Source organism: Indicator indicator, chromosome 4 (assembly GCF_027791375.1).
Source record: "Indicator indicator isolate 239-I01 chromosome 4, UM_Iind_1.1, whole genome shotgun sequence".
Lineage (NCBI taxonomy): Eukaryota > Metazoa > Chordata > Aves > Piciformes > Indicatoridae > Indicator > Indicator indicator.
In genome coordinates, this window is record NC_072013.1 from 47,993,884 (window position 1) to 48,017,451 (window position 23,568).

Sequence of the window (23,568 nt, forward strand, 5' to 3'; positions counted from 1 at the left end):
ACATGCTTGACATCAAACAGAACCAGTAAGTTGAGCAGTAACCTGCTGCTAGTGCAATGCTTAAATGGTATTAACTGCTCTGATACCAGTATCTCAAACTTAGCTTTTTGCAGAGGATCCGATCGCTGATGTACCTCAAGATGTTTTTTCAGAGCATTAGCCCAAAAGCCACATAAAGGAAGGCAGGCACAGCTATGAGGGAGCAAAGAACTACAACTATGTAGGCTTTTTAGCCTACTTAGTCCCAAAATATACCTCCTTCAGATAAACGTAATCACCACTCTGTCTCACTCTGGGTAAGGAAGACACTTCCATGTTCCTGATGAACTTACAAGTGGCAGTGTCACAGTTTTGATTCACTGACTAAGCAGTTTAGATTCCATTCTTCCTCATGAGGTTTCACATGAACTGTGTGTTCCTCATTCAGCTGAAACACTAAGTTTGGCCAGTTCTCAACAAATATTTTCAGGCTTTGAGAACTCAGGCTTAGATAAAGCATTTTTACTTAACAAGGAAAAAAAAAGAAAACAGCATCCTTGGGATGCTGGCTTGGAGTTATCTCTGCTCCCTTCACTTGGCAACGCTTCTGAAGTGTCCCTTTCACTTGAAATACAGACCCTTCAGCCTTATGCTTGCTAATGCAGAAGCAGGAATTTCATCAGCTACCACAACCACAAACAGCAAAATCAAATTAGATTTTTATTTGCACAGAATACATGCAACTCATTTACCTGATGGGCCTCTACAAAGTTTCCTCTCAAAACACAAGAAACTAACAGTGATTCTGGTGGTGAAAGCATCAAAGGAATGAGGGGATTTTGCTGGTGTGGTCTCACCCTGCTTTCCACATCACTCAAGACAGACACATTACTGGTACTTCCCTCTGTAAGACAACAGAATTAATCATTATGCTATTATGGAAAAGAATATTTCACCAGAAAACAACTAACTATCCGATAACAATACTTCACATATTTAACACAAAAAATAGTAGAGTCAGAAGGAAGTTTTAGGGTAAAGAGGTCAACATTAATACCTTCTCAAAAATTCCTGTAATATTTCACTATTTGGTCAAAACTCTGCTTTCAATTTGGATCTCATCCAAATGTAACACTGTTTAGCAGTCACAAGGTGGATGTAATCTTAGGTCAGTGGTTCAATATGGATAAAGGGAGCAGTCCTAAGTATTGGACCTATCAGTTTAATATGCCTAGGCATGGTTTAGGTTACCTGACTCCCAGTCTACTAGCTTTTTGGTGGTTTGTACATCACTACATTGCATACTGCTTCCTGCAAGCCAAAAATATAAAGAAAAAATAATCTAGTTTTCTTATTCCAGAAGAAGAGATATATACTATTCTAATTGGGAAAAGGTCAGCCAAAAATGGGAGCTCTGAGAAGTGAAAGATTCTGTTTTGCACAGAGCAGTAATTCACATTATTAGTCAAGAAATACTTCATCGTGCACTTTGGCAAGACACAGAAATTCTACTTTTACAGCTTAATACCTGAGGTACTGGTGCTTAGCTCACTGCTTGTACTTTCTAGTGATGGACTGGAAGCTCCCTCTTTCCCACCTAAAATGGAAACAAATGAAAACCAGCACATTATATGCACTTTTTCTAGACAAGGTAATTAAAAACTTTCTGCAAATAACAGATCAGGCAACTGCAACAGATCTTCAAGAGTACCTGACAAATAAGCCACCACAGCTGTCTATGATAAATGCAAAAACCACTGTGAACAAAATGCTAGGGAAGGGACTGTTAGGGTGGTCATGCTTGGGAAGAGACTATGTTCGGTAGTCTCCAACACCAAGTGTATCTTCTAAAGCTCAACAGTAAAAGGGTGAGGAGTCCCAACTTTCTCCTAAGGCTGTGAATTTAAGTCACAAATTCCTGCAAATTCACATGCTAGAGACTATTGTGATGGGAATGAAAATATGCCAATCATTGGATATTGTGCAGAAAGGAAGAACTGATACTGCAGTTGCAAAGTCTCCCCTGCTCCAAACCAGACTACATATGAAGGAAGTTATTTTCTTACTTGAATTATCTTTCAGTTGTGCAGGTAAGCTTTAGAAGAACAACTTCAATCCAAGTGGAACTGGACTAAGACACTTCAAACCAGTTACAAAACTAAATCTAGTTTACTACTAGTCCATTAAATTCAACTACGCAAAATTATACACATTTCAGAGATGGCTTCTCCAGGTGACTTTTCAACTCACCTGTCTTGTACCTTTGAGATCTACTTCGTTTCTTAAAGCTGGAGGACCTGATTGAAGAGCAGCATCTCCTGGAAGCTCCAAGCTGATGTTCTGTGAAATATTTAAGCCAAAACATTACCAAATAGCTGGACAAGCCAAAACCAGTTATTTGTCTGCCTTAAAGAACCTATCAGCACTTCTACATAGGTAGAGCTATGCTGGAAAATCTCAAAGGAAACACAGTTGATCTCAGATAAAAGCACTTCTGCAGTAAAGTTTAAGCCAGCACCCTGAAGTAATTTTGATGCAATTCAGCTAATGCTGTGTTTTTCACTTCCACATCCAATGCTACTTGGAACATACTATACCTTGTACACACCTCTGAGGAGTACTAAGGGTCTTTTCCAACCTAAATGTTTCTATGATACTAACTATACAGAAAAATAGGTATAGTTCAAGCACATAAGCAGCTAAAAAAGAAACTTCCTATTTCCTATTAGATCAGAGATGACTCCTATTCAAAAATGGTACAAGAACCAGATGATCTCCAACTAGGTTACACTCCTAATATCTGCCAAAATGTAATTCCTCAGTACGATGTCCTAGGAATTTAGTCTTGAGACCACCACCTGCACAGTTGTAACAAAACAGTACAAATACATCAGAAAGTGCCAAAAAAGAAGCCTACCTGCATTTCTGTTACTCATCACCACCCTGTATCGCCAGTGAGCTTCAGAAAGGTGTTTGGAAAACTGTAACACCCGAGTTCCAAAGGTATCTCTGCTTGCAGAAAGATTCAAGCACTCAACAAGCTCCAGCTCTTCACGAAGCATATTACTGGAGTCCCATGGAAGAGTACTCTGAATTTCTTCCAGATGATTGAGAAGCAGTGTGAGGAAGGCATCCATGGACACATCATCCACTAAAAATCCAGAAACACCACTGGTGAAATGTTTGAGATCCAAGTAGCTCAGCTTAGAGGTTTCACAGCTTTTGCCGCCTAACACTGAGTCATGAAGACCTTGGGTATCTGTGTGAACTGTCTGGGCAGCCAGCAGATGCCTCTCTAATTTCCTTTCAGCCTCTATTAGGCGCTGTGGACTTTCTGAGGTGGAAGACCGCCGACTAGAACTGCCTTCTACATTCACAGTAGTGCTCTTTCTATCAAGATCATCATCCTCTGCATAGTCCTCAGGTAGGAGAGTCTCAGTATGGAGGTCACTGTAGGAAACAAAAAGCAAGGAGAAGATGTTCTCCAAGATCTCCAGGCGCAGAGGAGCAGGAACACTGCTTAAGAACTGCTGACACTTTACAAGGTACTGAGGAAATACTGAAGAGCAATCTGTATAATTGAAAACAAAAATAAAGAACATTTACAACATTTTCCAAGAGTTCCTTCCTCCAACCTTTGCCCTTCAAGAAGATCCTAGAAGAGGGAACTATCCCAGTGGCTCAGAGCCGAGCATTCCTCCACAAACCAAGTAAATATATGTCCAGTATTTTTAAAAGGTAGTGTGCCTCCTCCCTCTCACTAATGCCAACTATCACCTTATACAATAATGTTCAAACACAGTTTGCACCCATTTCAGCCATTAACTCAGTTTTAGCTCTGGGAGATCATAAGCCCTTACAAAAGCACCACTGCCACTACCACCCTACACATAATACCATCTTTTTTGCACTACATTTTTAATACCTTACAAGTTTTAGAACAAGTCAGGTAGTTTATTCATATCTATTATTATTAAAGGGAACACCATCTCAAAGAAATGCCATTATAATTGTTTGCAAAGCATTCATAGCCCACTGAATAAAAGCACTGTATGTACACAGAGTGCAATATTATCCCAACACTACACGATAATTCAGAGCCCAACAAATGGAGAAGGCCAAGCTATTGAACCTGAGAAAGGAGGTCAATCACCTGCTGGTTCTCCAAAAGCTGTGTCTTCAGGGATATCCCCAAGAAGGCTGCTTACACAATCTTTGCACTTGGAATGCTTATGGGAATTCACACAGAGAGCATAGATTGCATACTTCATGGCGCAAAAGGCTCGGAAGAGGGCCAGATTGCGCTGCTGACTCAGGGTGTTAGGGAGTGTTGCTGCTGCGAAGGGAAATAAGAGTCGTGAGGGTGTTAAGAGAGACAAGAAAACAAGTTATTTTCTCCTGCAGTTCCCATACAGCAGTATGCTGGATATGCCACCTCCCTCTCAGAGACGGCTGGAACTAGATGATCCTTAAGGTCCCTTCCAATCCTAATGATTCTATGATTCTATCCACAACAACTGGCCATACAGAACATATAAAATCTGCAACTGACTAAAGCACAGTCCCACAGGTTCCTTTACACATTTATGATAAAAGCAACTTAGAGAAGTGCTACACCCACCTCCACCCCCTTCTGCCTTTTTTTTTTTTGAGGAAAAAAAAGGTCAAAGACATGATCCCTTCTTAGTAAAACAGAACATCAGAGCAGCAAACTATGTAAAAGGTGTACCATCATTCCCTTCACCCAGAAACACAATACAGAGTCATGTTCTGTTATGCTGCATTTAGATGAATTTTCTAATTACTGTACAAAAGTTAAAACAGAAACCAAAACACACCAAAAAAAAAAAAAACAACCCTCCAAACGAACAAACAAAAACCACAAAAACCCAAACACAAACAACAAAACCAAACAAAAAAAATCTACATCAAACCCACCAAACAACAAAAAACTCCACAAACCTCAAAACCCCAGACAGTGTTAACATTAGTTCTTGAATTCACTATCCTATACTCTTATACAAGGGACAGATTGTCTCTCTGCTTATTGGCATGCAGGGGAAGCATTAGCCACATGTTATTTGAACAAAGCACCAGAATGATGCACTGCTAATGTCCTCACCCAAACTCTGGGACTGAAAAGCATTACCAGAAAGCGTTTCAGCACTGTCCTCTACAAGGCTTGATCATGACTGCAAAGAAAAGCATCCATCTGAACTCTTCTGAAAACTACATAGGAGCCAAAACAAAAGCCTAAGAGCACAGTTTGAAACCAATTATTCCATATTACTTCAATTCTAGACAGCAACAATAGTGGAAATTATAATGTAGACAGCAGATAGAACTGAGGAAACATCCAAACATGAATCCTTTGCAGAACCCACAAGGCCAGAGAAATGCTACAATTCACCAGCAGCTCTACACCAATATGTAGCACCTAAAAAGCTCTCAAGGCCACTGTCTTAGGAGAACTTCAGGCAGGTAAAGCCAAAGATCTGATAAATACAACTCTCAGAAAAGAGAAATAGCTAGCTGTAAATACTACATGATACACACTGATAATCAAATACAAGTTTAATAAACTTTGCCTCTCATGTCAGTATCTGAACCTACATCAGCTCTTTTTCTTGTACTAGTACTGAAGAGCTATCACTTATCTATATCTATATCACTTGTTTAAATTATGCCAGAAATATTAACACCTTCTTCTTGAATTCTCCAACTCATGAGTTTTTTGCTCATCATTTCTTTCATTAGTGTGACTTATCAAAGCCAGCATTACACACTGATCTGAAGGGTGTCTGTCGGTTTGACTACTCCAGTTCCACTACTGCAGCTGAGAGATGTGTGTCAGAAAGGAGGGGAAGAGGAGGAAATACAGGGAGTGAGCAGAGAAAAATGCCTGCCAACACTACTAAGTAAGACAAATCAAAACTTCATGACTCTTCTCCCCCTTTAGAGATTCAAAATAGATTATTTTAAAGGAGGGTCTGTCAAACTGCTTATAGAATTATCTGAATTTTACATTAATCAGTGGGCTGAAAAGAGAGGAAGGACTTGTTTTTCATTAGTTCTGTAAATTAAGGTGGTTTGAACAAAAAAAAAGAAAAAGTGTAAGCTACAGATAGAGTTCCAGAAGACATGATGGGACTGCCTCTTCTGTTTTTGAAAACTTTTGACTGAAAAGGATTAAAATGTAAGAACTGGTAAAAAAAACCCACAATATCAGCAACAACAAAACAACTTTAGAAAGCAGGGCTCTGAAACTGGAGATCTATATAGAGCCTCCTACACTTTTTAACACTATTCAAGACAACTGTCATGATAATTATAATTTTGAACAACAAAATCTATAAAAACAGGACTGAAAACCAACGTCTTAACAATATGATACTGGAAGGAAAGAAAACTGCTTTCCACTAAACAACCTGGAAAAATCCATCCAAGATCCATCACTGAGAGCTCTCCACACAATTTAGGTTGAAATTACACATGCACAAATTCCCATCCACAGAAGGATACAGCTTCTTAGGTTCTAGTACATGCAGTAAGATGGAGCTTCTGTATCATTATTAAGTGGCTCTATCAGAAAACAGACCTAAAGTAGCAGCAGCTGAACATGGACATATGCTGCAATCAAAAAAAGAGTACAAGGAGAGTCACGTCTAAGTGAACTGATGTGTTAAGTGATCTTAAGCATTTTAGGAAAATGAAAGAAGCGAGGCACAAGGAAGGTAAATACAACCTGTATGTAAGCCTTATTGATTGTTAATATTAAAGTGGATTTGGTAAGATTTAATATTACAAGAATAAAAAAAAAATACTTCTTGTAACTTTCAAAACCAAAGATGTTAGAGTGTGAGATATTGTCAATTTCATCTGGCTTTTGCACTTTGATTTTAAGTGGATGGAAGGCTGAAATATAAACACACACTTACTTTTCAAGATAAAGGTATTACACAAGTTAAAACAAAAAAAAAAAAAGTATCACACATTATAAGCATGTGCAAAGACTGCTACCATTTTGAAAAAGCTCTTTCAGAGATCTGCCTTTGTGAGATCACAGACATCCCACAACTTCTTGGGAGACAGTTTACTCCCCCAGAGGATTCTAAAATAATTCCTATATGCTCTCTAGCTGCCTTCTGTAAAACAGAAGACAACCTATAAACTGTCCTCCTTATCTATAGAAGGAGGTCAAAAGAACAGACTCTTTCTAACAGAAATACTGAGCAGCACATACTCCATACGTTGGGGTTTTCCTGTGTTCTCACTACCCTAGACATTTACCCTGCATCTGCTGGTCTCTAGCAGGACCTTTCTGAAGAAGCTCAATAACATCATCTTCATTCAGTGCCAGAAGATTAGTGAGATGATGAAGAGAGTACACTGCAGTGTGGCAATCTAGTCCGTGCAAGTGTTGCAAAAGAACCTTCCTCGGGATAGTAATACTGCAAAAGAGAACAAAGAGGTGGCACAGATTTAAGTCTCAGATGTTTCACGACATCTCTCTCACTCTTAATTCAAGCAAACTACTGCAGTTAAAAAGAAAATCAAATAGTATAGCCAATGCCCATGAAGCAATTTTGACAGCTTCTACTATACAGTCACTATAAGATCATTAGCCAAGATTCACAAGAATTAGCCAAGAAAAGAAGACAATTTCTATTTGCATACATAAGTTGCTAATTAGCAGACTTGGACAGAGAGTTTGGAAAAAGCCCTTCTGATCACTTTACCTGTTTTGCTGTATGCACCATTCAAGAACTTCCACCTGAGCCCACAGCCCATCACAGAAATCTTTCAGTACTGAATCATTGCACAAATCCTAAATGGAAAGACAAAAAATCACTTATAACACATCCTCCACTCCAACAGCAGAAACAAGTCTGTGTTCACATGTGGAACATTCATAAGACTTCTTTAGCTACACAGTTATTTTAAAGTTTTAACAGAAAAGCCAGCAAGGAAGGGCTATTCTGAGGAAGCATCAAAAATCAGTCAGCCCCTAGTTGACACACCTACAGACCATGGAAAGGTGGCTAAATCCCTTTTCAAGGTTAGCTTTCAAAATGCAGATTAATGCTTTCTACTCAGTCTGAGACATTCACCTCTGAATCTAAACATGGACTGGAAGAGACAAGACAACATACTGGGTAGGAGACAGTTATTCTGCTTTTCCACTAGGTTTTCTTACTATAGATGCCTGCTAAAAATCAGATCTAAGGCTTTTGCTTTGCAGAGGCTACTAAACAGACCTTCGGTCTATTATCAATAGATAATAAATCCCTAAAGGCAATACCAGTCTAGATCTGCCTCAATGACCCAGCAGTGCAAGGGCCTCTGTCTCCCCATCTCTGCCATTCAAGCATGCAAGCAGACACCACCTCAAGTGTAACTATACCCTCAGAGTTAGAATGCTCTCTTCTTCAAAGATGAAGATTCCCCTCAAACAAGAAAACTCAGGGTTAGTTATGACCAGAATTAGTCACTGTCCAGGGATGACTCACTGGACAAAAGACCACCAATCAAACGTCTCCCAGCAATTCTCAAAACTAATCAACCATTGCTGTCTATCTTCATGTTAACAGCAAAGGATGAAGAGCTCACACAAAAGAAGCTTTCAGAATATCCTGGGCAATCATGTTCTCTTCACAGCTCAGTAAGGAGGAAAGGTAAGAGTCTAATCATGTTACATACGCACAACTGTAAAATCTTAGCTTTCTTTAATTCATTGTTGAAAAAGACTAAAATTTTCACTGGATACTCATTGATTTCTTTTTCTTTTTTTTATATTGGATTATCTGGATGCAGACTGGGATATTGCCACTTGCTTCCTGCTGACTTACCTGAGTTTTGTGAAGATTCCATAGCAATGTTTTTGCCGATTCCAAGCTCTGACAATGAGTCCACCCCAGCAACACTAACAGACGGCTAAGGGGGCTGAATTCCCTCCTCAACAAGCTGCTCAGGCCTGAGTAGTCTTCTCTTTTCAGTAAATTTAATGCAGTCACCTGGAAAACAAAAGGAAGAGGTATTTATCTTTCCAAAATGCAGAGCCATAATGCCTAGCAGGTTATATAAGCAAGCAGCCATTTAGCTTCATTAATATATGTTAAGTTCTGCATCTGGAACATCCCCAATCATACATTTTTCAAGCCATCAGTTTACTCTTCAGTAAATCTGTTACGAGCCAAAACCACCATCATTTCAAATGCTTACTGCAGAGCCATCTCACACTCCTCGGTGGGGGGGGAATTTCAGCTCACACCGACACACACTACATTTCCCTTTACATGTTTTCTATTGATTATATCTCTGCCATAGGCATTAGTTAAGAACCCTGAATGAGTACATTATGTAGACACAGAAGTATGTTCAGCCTTATACTTTAACAGTGACCACCTACCTGTAATTCTGCTTCTTTTATCTATGTAAATACATTCAAATCACTTAACTCTTACCAGAATATTTTTCAACAGGTCTTCAAGTTCTTTAAAACATATATTTCACCATGCAAACTAGCCTCACCGTCCCAAGACTATCAGCATCAAAAAAGTCAAGTAATAAATTCAGTCATGGGGTAAATCAGATAGCGTAGCCAACAAAATTACATGCAGAACATAGGACTTCTTACATCCTGAAGACCTAATCTTCAGTCTGCATGCAGATGAGATTTTCCAAAAATCTCATTGCATGTCCTGAGCTCCTCATACAGCTGAAAGTAGGGGAGCTATCACCAGTTACCTCCTTGTTCCTGTAAATCATTACCCTAGGAAACGCTATTTTAATATAAAATACTTCTGGGCACCATCAAGGTATGTTCAATACAAGGACTGACTTTAGCCACTGCTGGATTTCCCCCTTAATGATTTTGTGGCTGTACCAGAATCTGTTCCAGAAAGTGCTTGCTGCTGCTCAAGCAGTAGAAATAGGCTGTCTTCCAAGAAGGAATGTCTTTGGCATCTGAGAACAAACTCCTCACTGTTCGTTCGGTATCCAGCTGCTCAGATGAACCTGAAGAACATCAAAACGGGATTACCTTTCAGTACAGAGTAACCAGTACCTTTGAAACAAACATAATTGATGGTAATTTAAACTGGGAAACATTTCCTCCAATATTAACCAGCCGTTACATGTTAACACCTAAGACTCTCAGATACTGTTACTGAAAACCAAGAAAGCAAAGAAGAGAAATTTGATAGAAAATAAACAGGTCAGATCAGAAAACAGGAAACTGTCTGCACAGATGCTAACACATCAAGTCCTGTTCAGCCCAGAGGCTAAGTTCAGGTCGCATTGTCTGTCTTTCTCTAGTCATATGCATCCTATCTGTAAACTGCATGAATTCTCACTTGTGCTCTGAGACTATGCTGTTTTGGAGGACCTTAGCAAAGACTTGTCCAGCACAGGAGCTTCTAATATCTGTGCAAAGCAAGAACTGAACTACTCCCAGAGAGAGCAACGGTATCTGTATCTCCATTTCTCTTCAGCAGTCCCTGTAAAGTAGGAGAGAGGATACAAACGCCACCGACTTAACCTCAATGTACAGAGGTGAACAAAAAAGGACAGGAGTTCCAGCTCTTCCCTCCTTGCATGCTCATCTGCCACTTTCCTGACAAGAGCACGGGCACCACTTGCCATTCAGCTTCAACAAGATCCTCAATTAAATGCACCAGTCATAGGGAACTAGACAAGAAGCTGTGAAGTGATGGCCAGTATAGAAGCAGCAGTTGGCTCTGGCTCTGTGAAGGTAACCAAACTGCATCTTCTTTTCAGATGAACTATTAGGCCATTCCACATCTACTTCTGGAAGTTTTCCAGTATTAAGGGGGTTGAATATTTTGGGATTACTGAGGTAGGTGAACTGTTACTGGCCTGAAGTGGAACAGATGTCCAACTCGGATGACCCTGAGCTGCAGCTGAACAATTAAAACCTTTATATAGATGTGGAGAGTAAATTTTCTAGTTACAAGCAAGATCTTCAGCAGAAGAAACGCTGAGCAGATAAAAATCTCTCACAAATGTGCTCATAAAAGAACGTGGTGCAGAGCACAGAAATATAGGGAGAGTCCTGGGGTTCTTATGCCAATTCCTTGCTTTTAGTCATTTTAGTATCTTTTACAAGACTCCATGGCTTGTTAAGGCACCTTAGCAAAAACACTGACTTCTTGACAACTTGTGAATTTAGCGCCTCACTGACTCTGCTTTGTTAAACATGAAATGAAAACAAAACAAAAAGGGGAAACAAACCTTTTCGGATTGATGTAGAGACTAGAAATTTTTCTCTAGTTCTTTCTATGAGGACACTGCTATACAGGCTTAACAGGCCATGGCTCTGCTTCCTCAGCATACAGTTTAGTAGCTTCTCCTCCCTCAGCGGGCTTCCTTCAGTCCAGCATACATCCAAGAGCTCCCTGAATATGTGCCGTACTTCATCTGCCTGGTGCTCCATGTCAAAAGTCACTATACTAAGAGCAGCATAAATTGTATCAACAAGTTCTCTTTGATCTAGTTCTGCTGAAGTCTGAGAAGTGCACTGAAGCCTCTGCAGAGATTTCAAGGAGTCATGAAGAAATTCAATGAAAATGTTTTGTAGAGAGCAATATTGCTGGAGCAAAGACCTCTGTGTTCCTTGTTCTTCCTGGAAGAACTCCAGCAGGGCTTTTGCCCTCTGGGGAGCCTGCAGCAAAAGCTTCCGGAGAGCTGAAACAATATCCAAACTGAATCTGTGAGAACAGTCATCTCTTCTTTTCCTGTCTGTTATGTGCTTGTTCTGGGTGCACTCATATGCCTCAAAGAGTTCCTGGTAGGGAAATAATGAAAGAGAAGCCTTTCAGAGTACATTCAATTTATGGGTTTTTATTTTTTTGTAATAGGAGAAACTTGAAAGCAAGAAGATAAATCCATTTGGAAACATCATGCTACCTAAGAACTCCACCAATAAAGGTCCACCTTGTCCAACATCCTTCCTAGACGAGTGGCTATGCCTGAATATGTAACAAAATAGAAAGAATCCCATAATACATGACTACACTATATGAGCCACATGCACATAAGCAAGTTGAGCTGGTTTGCAAGCAGTTCCTATGGGACGGCTGAAGCGCTGCCATATTCTGCCTCTTTGCAGTGTAATTGACGTGACTGCATCTTCCTAAGTCAGTAAGAGCATAATGATTTGTGTTTAGTTGCTCATTCAGATTTTTATAATCCTACCCTTTCACACTTACACCATCTCTACCAACTGCAACATCAACGCTAATTTTTCAAACTTGGTGCAAACTGGCTAACAGATTCAGATCTCACAAACTTCTTTCTTAAGCAACGAGAACTCTTCTCGCTAACAGAACCAAATCTACAATTTCAGAAGTAGAAAGGGGAAAAAACAACCAACCTTAGTTAGCTCTCCCAATAAGGGGTGAAAAGTGAGGGACAACCCAGTTGAAAAGCACATGGGGTACTTCTGGAACTATGTAGTGCTGCCCTTGTCTGGAAGGGAAAACTTAGGGAATATGGAGGGGATAGGTGCCTGGTGCACACAAAGATTAGAATATTGGCAGTAGAAGACAAGTCTACAACATCCTTTATTTGCTGGATCAAATCATAACTCTACACACTAACATCCTTCTGACAGTAATAGTGAGAAGGATATGAGGTTGCTGAATCTCCTGTTTCTATGCAACACTGCAGACCATGGTGGAAACTTTAATAATCTTGGAGGTTAGATAGTAATATACAGACTTCACTAGCCATTAACAGAATCCAAGCAGATTTATTTTAATCACTCAAGTTTACCATGCTTGAACACTTTTTCCTTATTCATACTTAAAAGCTGTGAATAGACTCTCAACGCAGTAAGCTTTAATTTTCCGCTAAAAAAAAGGCAAACAAAAAAGTTCTTTTAAGACTTTGAACCTCTAAGACTAGAAGCGACTTCTGAGAACATTCCATACACCATGTCAGGTCTAATTCTGTTGTAACCAACACTAAATTAGGACTCTCACAATTTTCTTCTCTGTACTCACTTTTAACACTAATCCATCTTTGGTTATTTTCAGATATTTCTCAACTAAATCAGCCTTTCATGTGCTAATTCAAACTGGAAAAAATGAGCCCCAGACCTCAGAGGACAGATCGTAACAAAAAATTTCCATGAAGGAAGCACAGGGGTCTAGAGGAGATAAGAGGAAGACAAATAAAACAGATGTATAATCTCCTTGCTGACCATGGTTTATTTTGGCTCACAGTAGGTTTAACTTTATGATTACTAAAGGTGTCCATAGATATAAGACTGTGGCAAGTAGTTGCAGTCAGGACTGAAGTATGTTAGAAAGACCATATAGAAAAACTTGTCTGCCTAGAGAAATAACCTGCAGGCACATTGGATTAACTTCAGAAAGGGACCTTAATTACTGTCCCTTTTAGCAGCCTAGAAAATTAATAACATGTTAGCATCTCAGGCAGTCAGGTTAGCAGAAAACATTTTAACTTCCATCCCAAAAGCTGTTAAATTGGACATTCTGCATAACTAACAAGAGGAAGGAGAGCATACTAAGAAGCTCACCTTTAGGACTTCCTCAGAGACATCTTTCTGTAGTTCCTCCAAGAACAACAAAAATTCAGTTTCTCTCCGAAGAAAAACTGGAGCTGTTTTCTGAAACAATTGCAAAAGAATGAGAAAGACATTAGCCAATAAAGCATTTACTTAGTTACATTACCACATGAATCTAATCTTAGCTGTTTCATTAACATTTTGAGGCAGACAAATACCTCTCTGAAGATAATCAATTCTTGATTAAAAGCTGTCCCACAATTAGGTTCTGCTCCCACACCAGTGGATTCCATTTATCCATATGTTTGACAAGTGTCACTTAATTCCACACAACATGGAAAGTCTATAAATTAAATAAGGTTGACATTTTGCACTTGGAAGTCAGCTAGAAGTCAGAGCCATAGCTCCCATTTGGGAGTCAGCTAATGTTTCTGTACCTGATTCCTGGCAAGCCATTTTTCCAGCACAAGAAGCCAAAGCCATGAAGTTCTCCATGGGCTGGAATTCTGTCCACATCTACAAAAGCAAAATATACATACAGTGTCATTCCCATCTCTAAAATGCAAGAAAACACTGTTAGAGGTCATTTTGATTTTTACATTTCTTTTCAAAAGACAAAGATGACAAAATAGCTGAAGATGAGTCAGACAGGAAGAGAATACAGAGAAACCAGAACTTACACATTAACTCAATGATTTCTGCTGCGCAAATAACACTTTTAGGCCTACCAAATACCAACACTACTGCCACAGTTCTTTGCTTCAAAACAATGACTATTTTTTTTTTCCTGGTCTAAAGTTCAGTCTGTATAGCCCTCTTTGAGCACTTCAGCAGATTTCTTTGAATTCTGGCTGCCTGCCAATCACTGCTTTTTCCTATTCTGCCTTGCTCTACCTGAAAAAAAGTGAAACTAAGTTTTAGGTCACAGCAGCACCAGTACAGCTCTATGTCCAAACTAAAAGTGAATTAATGTACTAATAAAACAAAGAATACTTCTAATTACAACGGCTTTTCATGTGCTCCAGTACTTATACACACATTCAAAAACCTACACTGTTAGGGAATGTATTCAGTACTATTAAAAGGACTAGAAAAAGGGGAAAAGCACAAGATAGCTTATTGGACGTTAAAAATCTCAGCACTGCTAACTAAAGCTTTCAAGTGCCCAACCATCAGAGATAAAATGATCAAAAATGCTTGTCTCACATGGCCATTAACAATATTCATCTAACCACATGCACACCTTCCTCCAGACTTTTTTAACTGCTGTGAGTGCAAACTGTTTCATAGAACCCTTAACAAAATGCTACACCAATTTTAATATGAAGAAGTATTACCATCTGCTTGGAGAGGGGGAATATCACTGTTCCCTGAAGTGCTAGAAAGTCACACTTCATATGCACCTACTTGAGAAGCAGAGATCAAAACTAGGTAGGATTGAGTAAAACCAATGCCATTGCAAAATTCAGTGTGAGAGAAATAAGAAATCAATAGCATAATTTGAACTTTTTTTTTTTTTTTTTAAGAAATTGGAAGGTCTTTCAAGAGCTAAAAATGTGAACATTTTAAGTAACAACCATGCTTTCTTGGTGGTTTCATTCCTGAATTAACCAAAGATCACTGTCAAAGGCATATAATTGCAGAAGGTGTTCTTTCTCCTTCATATTGTTCATTATAATTAAACAAAATCAGTTCTTAAAAGCTTTGAAGAAGTTTTAAGCTTGTACCAATCATCCTGTCCACTGCATAAAAGAATACATCTCACTATCCTAGTGGGCTGGGCAGCAGCAGGATGTCAGCATTCAAAGAACAGCACACCTCCAAGACACTTCATTGCTGAAGAAAGTGCTATTTCCCAGATTCTCCTTGCGTCCTACAGTCACCACTAAACTGATTGCTCTTTCTCATTTCACACTCAGGCCTACCGAACCAAAACAGTACTTTACTTACCTCACCCCCACCGGGCAAACCACCAGAGCTTGAAGAATCGCTTCCACCTTCTCAGGGCCATCCCCATGCCACTGGCTCAGCTGGGGCAAACAGGCCTGCGCAAGTTCCCAGTCACCATGCCGTACACACTCACAGAAAAATCCGAAGAGCCGCTCCAGAGAGACCTCTTCTTCGTTTCCAAAAGAATGCATCTTCCCAGGACAAGCAGGTGACCTGGGCAGGGTGACATACGCAAGGACAGATGCCATAAGGGCGCGTTGGGGCACCATCCTGATGTTTTCTTCGTCTTGACATCGCCATGGGCACGGCCAGGCGTAGAGCCCTGGCCGGGCTTCAAGTGGCTTCGTCCCATATGGGGCAGAGGAGTCAGGTGCCAAGCACCGCGGGCCGATAACACGGCTACCGCTCTGCCGTGACTGCCCCGCGGCGGGTGCGCCGCCCGGGGAAACCCAGCCCAGTAACTCGCCGGATGCTCTCGTCGCTTCTCACTGCCGCCCGACCCCCCGGCCGCCCGTTTGTGGGGATGGCGGCAGCTCCTCGCCCGGCCCGCGCACTCGCCCGCGGCCTCGCCCTCCCCCGCAAGGTACGTCCCGGATCAGCGACCCCCAAGGCCCGTGCTGGCGCGACCCGCATTACCTGGTGGGGCAGGACGCGGCCACCCCGGCGGCACTAGGCTCTATTGCACTACCCCGGCAACACCAGCCCTAGCGGCCGCCATCTTGGGCACCACCTCAGCTGACCGCGCCGCCGGGGGGGCACGAGGGCGGCCGCGCGCCCATTGGCCGAGCTGGGGCAGAATGTAAATAAACCGCCATCTTTCTTTAGGGCGCCTGACGCCGTCGCAGGGAAGGTGGCAGCGCAGGCCCCGCCGCCAACCACGCCCATCTCCGCCCACCAGCACGTGCCCGAATCTCTGGTGGCTCTGGTTAGCTGCTGCCCTAGGCTCCCGTTCAGGCTGTACAGTCGTGTGGGCCGGCCGCTGCCTGAGGGGACCAGCGTCGTCCGTCTGGCCAGAGGCTGTACGCACAGGCGTTATACACACAAACATACAGAGAGAGGGTTGCATGTATGTTGTGAGTGCTACCCCAGCACTGACAGGTCACCACTACACCGTGTCCCACCACATCTACACGTACTGTAAATACCTCCACAGGGACTCAACCACTTCCCTGGGCAGCCTGTTCCAATGCTTGAGAACCCTTTCGGGTGAAGGAATTTCTCTAAACTCCCCCTGGTGCAACTTAAGGTCATTTCCTCTCATCCTACCATTTGTTACATGGGAGAAAAGACAAAAACCCACCTCACTACGGCCTCCTTTCAGGTAGTTGTAGAATGTAAGAAGGTTTCCCCTGAGCCTCCTTTTCTCCAGGCTAAGCAACCACAGCTCCCTCAAACGCTCCTCATAAATCTTACTCTCCAGATCCTTCCCCAGCTTTGCTGCCCTTCGTTGGACATGCTGCAGAGCCTCAATGTCTTTCTTGTAATGAGGGGCCCGAAACTGAACACGGTGTTTGAGGTGTAGCCTCACCAATGCTGAGTATAGGGTCACAATCACTTTTCTACTCCTCCTGGCCTCACCGTTGCTGGTACAGGCCAGGATGCTGTTGGCCTTCTTGGCCCCCTGGGCACACTTGCCAGCTCATATTCGCCTGTCTGTCAATCAACATCCCAAGTCCTTTTCTGCCAGTCTGCTCCAAGTCCTGCATAGGGTTGTTGTGACTCAAGGGCAGGAGGCAGCACTTGGCCTTGTTAAGCCTCATACCACAGGCCATGTCAATTCAGCCTGGCAAGATTCGTCTATAGAGTCTCCTTACCTTCAAGAAGATCAACACTCCTGCCCAGCTTGGTATCATCTGCTAGCTTACTGAGGCTTACACCTCAGTCCCCTCATCCAGATCAATTATAAAGACATTAAACAGAACTGGCCCCAATACTGAGCCCTGGAGAGCACCACTTCTGAGTCACAACCAGCTGGATTTAACTCCATTCACCATAACTCTTTGGGCCTGGCCATCCAGCCAGTTTTTTTTATTCAGGGAAGTTTCTTATTCAGAGGACTGTCCACCACTGGAGCCACCCTGCTCTCTCACGCTCACTCTGTTATTTCTGAGCCTCCCTGGTGGGATCAGGCTTGAAGGGCCATGACTCAGCTGCTCAGCTGGGTGGTGTCCAGCTACTGTTTGGCAGAGATAAGCCCCCACACCCCCCCAACATCCTCCCTTTATTCTATGCTTTTTGTTTGTTTTTGTCCTGACACACAAAACAAAACCTTCTCCAGGGACTACTGCGACGGAGGCAAGTGCAAGAGGCAAAGCAGTGATGATGGACGAAAGGTGTCCCAAAGTAAGTGACTGAGTCCTCAGGGCTCCTGATTGGAAAAATAAGGGAAAGGGGATAAGTCTATGTGCATGTGCTGGGACCCACCAATAAACCATGCAAGATGCTGCAGGAGTTTGTACCATTACCTCCTACAGCACCCTGAGTATTTTTCACCTGTATTGTAAACTCAGTGTTGTCAGAGAAATGGTGCATGGGTAGTCATGCCTCTGAACTCACTTGAGCCATGCTGGCTGAAGTATTGAAATCATTCAGTTCTGATTCCCTGTGCCTTTAACAAAGGTGCTTACTATGGTGCAGCTCTATGCAAAACATTTCTCAATGCATGCTTTCAGTTAGGGTATTGTTTTCTCTTGTGCAGACAAAGAAGGTGCTTTAGTGTGACACAGGACCTGCAGGAAGATGAAGTTAATTTAGCCTGGGATCTTTTATACTTATTACCTACTCTCTAATTGCTTTATCCAGTTTAAAGTATCTCTTTACAATCAGACTCCTTGCTTGAGGAGCTGCTCCCTCACATAAGACATATTGGGTGTTAAAAAGTACAAAATATACCTGCTGGAGTCACCCACTCACTTCTGCAAGGGTAAATGTAGCAATCAGCAGCACTGCTGTAATTTTTGAAGGTACTTTTCCATTAACTTCTCCCAGTATTGGCCTTGTTAGGAATTAGATGTTTATTAACATGTCTGTGAAGTTGTAAAGATGGCTGGATATCAAGATGGGAAAATAATTTAAGGCCATCTTAGCAGGAGATATAACGAACATATTGAAATTAGGAAATAGGGTATAAGTAAAACATTTTTCATCTTGAATTTGAATCTCTGATAAGCAAGCTGGCATTCAATAATTTAAAAATCTGATCTTGGTTATGTTTCTCAGAATTTAAAATAAGTATGAAACACCCAGAGCAACTTACATGGGAATGGGCACCAATTTGCTGTCAGAAAGTCCATGGGTTTCCATGCTGATGCAGTGCTTCCCATAGTAAAAATAATAAAACACATATTCTGCAGGTCTGCTAGCAAAAAAAATGTCTGAATTTTTACCTTGGAGCATTGGAATGATAAAGTACTTTTTATCTGAAATAGGGTCTGCTATGCATTGCCTTGCAGTATTATCAGTGCCACACAAATTGCTAGTAACACTTCATGTTTTATAGCAGCTTCTTTCTAAGTGAATCTGCATAGGGAGCGATTACATGCTGCAGTGTAGCATTCTGGCACTTACATTTTAAAGACCTTTCTGAAATGTCTCTAAAGTCTCTAAATGTCTCTAATGTCCCTATCACTTGTTTCCAAGCTCTCTATTTTTCCATTTCAGCCACTGCTTGTATTGGTTTCTCCACTGACCACCGAAGCTATTAGATAATTACTTGGAGCAAGTAAATGTGGCTCTGATCTATGGGTGGCAGTTGTAATTACAAGTTTCTGTGAACTTTACAAAAGTAGATCCACCAAGAAGCCATTTTCTGGATTTGAAAAAGTATTGGGGACAGGTGTGACAGGAATCAGCTGTGAGGACACGGCTGCATTTCTTTCAACATGCAGCAGCTGGGCAGCATCTCCACTGGCTTTGTGCTCTTATGGCAGAGGAAAAAGACCACCTGCCCTGCTGGCATCAAGTTAGCCTACCAAAATGTGTTACTGAATTTGAGCTGGCAGAGCAAGTTCATGCAGTCTTGTGTTACACTGCCACAAAGGTTTTGATTTGCTGCAATTAGATTTATTGTGTCATCACCATCTCATCACAGGTTTGTCAGCTATCTGGGTCCTGTCACTCCTGAGACATGTGGGTCACCACTGCACTTGCAGCACCTGCTCTTGTCCTGGAGAGTGGCATCAGTCACCTGAAGTCAGTGGTGGCTGTTCCCAGAGCAACCTGAGGCATGTGTCAGAGCTATCAATAACAGGTATTAGTCAGGTGGAGCACTGATGGTGGCCACTTGACTGACTTACAGCAGTTTTGGTCACAACTGCCCACTGGAGCCAGCAGTCCTGTCAGGCAGCCAATGTGGTTATGGTGGCCCTCTTACTTGCCTCAGATACCAGGACTGACAGAATTTATACCAAAAATGCCAGAAGTACTTCAGGCCAGAAATATTTTTTAAATCCAATAAAGCTGAGTTACATGAGGTGACCAAAGCAGCTATTAAAGCTGATTTATACCCACGGCATGACTTACAGCAGCACGTTTTTCACTGTACCTGCAGGTGGAGCAATATGTTGGTGAAATTAAAGGTGGCCTGAGACCAGCCATGAAACTCACAGTCATAGGAATGGTGCACTCCAACCCCAAGAGGTATGTGAAAGCACTGTTGGGGGCTTCACCCCATCATACATGCTCCTACCTGTCTTCTAAATTCAAGAGATTCCTTGAAGGTCTGTGCTCTTTGGAGGAAGAAAGTCAGACAGATTCATAACTTATGGCTATATTTAATTTTCCTGTTTAGACTAAGATTTAAAGAGCAAGAAAGAACTCACTGTTCAGCCTTTCTAACTGCCTTGTCAGGATTTTCTACTCCTTACTCTTATCTAACATGAGCTGGAGTGGCCACACAAGTGGCATCCTCCCCTCCCTCCCTCCCTCCCTGCCACCCCCTCCTAACCCAAAGAAGAGGTGTAATTCAGAACCTGCATCTTGTTTGATTGTGAGGGGCTGGAACAAACACCACATGAAAAACAGTGGGTTTGGCAGAGGAGGTGCAGGTTCACCGATGTGTTTAATTTGGATGAGCAGCAGCTATGCTGATCTGTGCAGTTTTTTTTCATCTGCAGTGATCAGTGCTTCCACTGGTGAAGCATTCACCATAACCTCCTTTAGGACACAAATTAGAATTGGCTCATGCTTGTTGGTTTGAGTTCATCCACAAGAGAGGGAAAGCAACATTAGAAGACACTAGCACCCTACTGGAAACTGGAGGAGAAACAAAGATCAGCCTCTTCTCACCCCTTTCTGCAGCTTCTAAACCTGTAGAAGTCCCATGTTTCAGTCTGACAGGAAGTCAATGTCTTTAGTCTTTACAGGCATCTGCCACATTCCCCATGTCCTTTCACATGTCTGAAAGTCCTAGCCATTTAATTGTTTTTTCAGCTTTTCAGTGACTCTGCTCTGTGATCCATTGGATGCAAACAAAGATGTTGGGCTGTTGTTTACAGTTAACTTTAGTGACAAATCCATCACCCGAAATGCTCGAGTTGCTGGGAAGTGGGGAAGAGAAGAGAAGACTATTCCCTACTTCCCATTTACAGCAGGAGACACATTTAAGGTAATTTTTAAGATACTATGAATAGGGTGGAGAAAAGAAGATGGAAAAGACTGAAGGCTATGCCCACAGAGAGCTAATTATTGACGTTGCCAGGTTAGTCTAGTATGGCACAGAGAGCAACAGTTCAAGCCCTGAAGAGAGAGGCCTATTCCTTTCTCTAGTCTTAGTGAAAGAGCTCGCTCAGAGTATCATCACAGCAGAGGGTAGGTTATTTATTAAGGGCATGTCAGAACTGATAGACTTTGTGCTTCACTATCCCCATCACATGAGGTTCTAAGTCCATACTCGTGAAATCATCTCTAACACCTTCTCCTATCCTTCCCCATTGCAGATGGAACTCCTATGTGAACACCAGCAAATACGAGTCCTGCTTGATGGACGGCAGCTCTGTGACTTCACTCACCGTATTCAGCCTCTGAACTTAGTGAAAGCTTTGCAGATCACAGGGGACATCAAGCTTACCAAAGTGGCTTGAAAGAAAAAAAACACAGTGTCACCAGAGGACAGAGGCAATTGTATTTTTTCCTGTCTGAGAAATGTTTTGTCTCTTTTCTCTGTCTGATTCTGGAGAGTGGGAACTGTATCTTTTTCATTTGCTGATGTGTTTGAAACATACACTTTTTTTCCCCAGTTGCTCTCAGCAATTGCACAACTGTGGCTGGTCCAGGTAAATCAGAGGGCCTTTGCTGAAATACTTTTTCAGCCCCCAAACTGCAAGATTTCTGATACTATGCAACATCTCACATCCTCGTGGTCCCCTAACCCTCACACATGCTGACTCAGTGGAGCTGAGCATTCTGCAATGGGATGGCTGCTACCCTGATGGCAAGAACTAGGCAGTATGCAGGTGGTGAGACTGAGGGAGGAGAAGCAGAAGATTTCTTTATAAGTAAGAAAAAGGAAGTCTGGCAGACCCCACCTCACATTATCAAGAAGGAATTGCTTTTCCTGGTAGCTTGGCTTGGTCAGCACAAAGTGCTTCCCAGTACAGAGCAATAAATACCTTAGCAGCATTCCTGCCTGTTGCAGACAGCATTCTTGTGAATTCAAAGGTTTCAACAACTGTGAATTTCAGTCTTCTCTGGACCAGCCCTAGGGAATGGTATCTGTAGCTGAAACTGCATTGTCCATTCTTGTATTTAATTGAAACTGCATCTCTGCTGGCAAACTTCTTTACCATCTCTGTTAAATATTTGAATGCTTTTGAGTGTTGTGCTGTTATTTCATTGCTGTAGATTTAGACAGAAGTCCTAAATACATGGCTATTCTAATACATATCTATGCATATATCATAGCTGCTGCCTTGGGCTCTGTTATGATTAGTTGGTTATAACACAGGATGAAGGGGAATGTCCAGATGAGATGAAGATTCTTTGTCTAAGGTATATAACTTGGAGAACAAAAAAGAAACATCTGTGAAGAGCTGTCTCCATGGGTAGAGGGCTATCAAATTCCTCTCCAAGAAGGTATATAGCATGCTGTGGTCAGAGGGTTTTTGGAGGCTCTGCAGGGTCTGGCTGTCAGATACAGGTACTCAGAAAGCACAAGGAATTTTATTAAAATAATGTATCAGCAGACTGATCAGGTGTTTTCATCATCTATTACATTCCATTTTACCCTTCTTTGTTATGGAGAATGTCTCATATAAATGTTCTTTATAAATCTAAATTTACAGTGTATGAAACCCTTCTTTTTTAGACTATCCTCTGAGCAAAATCATGTCTGAAGAGCACAGGAGATTCAAATATACTGAACTTTATATATGTGTGGAGAGAGAGAGAGAGAGAGAGAGAGATAATGATACCAAAGTCAATTTTACTAGATAAATAATGGAAATTTTAATTGCTTAAAATAGAAAATGCAATAGTCAGAACTGCTATTGGAGTTCTCAGTCCTAGTGGTGCTCCACAAAAATTAACTTAGGATGATAATCAGGAGGAAAAGTCTGGCTTTTATGGCTGAGTGATTTCTTCCAGTGTACTCAGCACCAGCTATTGACTGGCATAACTGCCACTGGTCTAATTTGATACTCAGGATCCTGTACTGCTATGGGCCATTATTGGCATCAGAATAATCTATATACCAGAGAGGAGAATCCTTTGATCTTTTCCAGCCTCACAGAGAAGCAAATGGTAGATGGATGGACAGACAGATCCCTGGTTTGTTTCACAGTAGCAATCATCCTGGCAGCCAGATTGTGGCTTAGCACACTTAGCACAAGACTATTGTGATACACCAAGAAAGGCAGTCTCAGACACCAGGATCTTCTGTGACTTCAATTCAGTCAGTCTTAATTAACTAAATTTATGAGCCCCTTTATAAAGGGGAAAGGAGTAAGGCATTTCTGCTTTAGGATAAAGCATAATCCAGATCTGTCAGATATGTGAAATAATTATTTTCTTCCATCTTGGAATATTGTATTTCAGTCTTTCCTTGCAAAGCCCTGTTTATCTATATCTATCTGCTGTCTGTTGTCCCTTCT

At 41.7% G+C, this 23,568-nt stretch overlaps 2 protein-coding genes across 2 annotated transcripts in view; one reads left to right on the plus strand and one right to left on the minus strand.

The window, feature by feature from the left end:
• ZFYVE26 (zinc finger FYVE-type containing 26) overlaps positions 1-15,672 on the minus strand; it is a 45,660-nt gene extending 29,988 nt beyond the window's left edge. The window contains exons 1-13 of the mRNA XM_054400727.1: positions 15,482-15,672; positions 13,969-14,047; positions 13,544-13,633; positions 11,233-11,785; positions 9,866-9,996; positions 8,829-8,993; positions 7,719-7,807; positions 7,270-7,430; positions 4,133-4,315; positions 2,897-3,550; positions 2,230-2,319; positions 1,508-1,576; positions 732-883 (exon numbers count right to left, since the gene is read on the minus strand). Coding sequence (XP_054256702.1) covers positions 732-883; positions 1,508-1,576; positions 2,230-2,319; positions 2,897-3,550; positions 4,133-4,315; positions 7,270-7,430; positions 7,719-7,807; positions 8,829-8,993; positions 9,866-9,996; positions 11,233-11,785; positions 13,544-13,633; positions 13,969-14,047; positions 15,482-15,672 — 2,607 coding nt within the window. The remainder of the gene's footprint in view (positions 1-731; positions 884-1,507; positions 1,577-2,229; positions 2,320-2,896; positions 3,551-4,132; positions 4,316-7,269; positions 7,431-7,718; positions 7,808-8,828; positions 8,994-9,865; positions 9,997-11,232; positions 11,786-13,543; positions 13,634-13,968; positions 14,048-15,481) is intronic.
• Positions 15,673-17,800: 2,128 nt separating this feature from the next.
• On the plus strand, positions 17,801-21,655 carry LOC128981785 (galectin-related protein A-like). Its single transcript, XM_054400728.1, has 4 exons — positions 17,801-17,824; positions 20,031-20,119; positions 20,912-21,086; positions 21,418-21,655. The coding sequence occupies exons 1-4, from the start codon at positions 17,801-17,803 to the stop codon at positions 21,559-21,561; spliced, it is 432 nt and encodes a 143-aa protein (XP_054256703.1). The 3' UTR covers positions 21,562-21,655.
• The last annotated feature ends 1,913 nt before the right edge of the window (positions 21,656-23,568 follow it).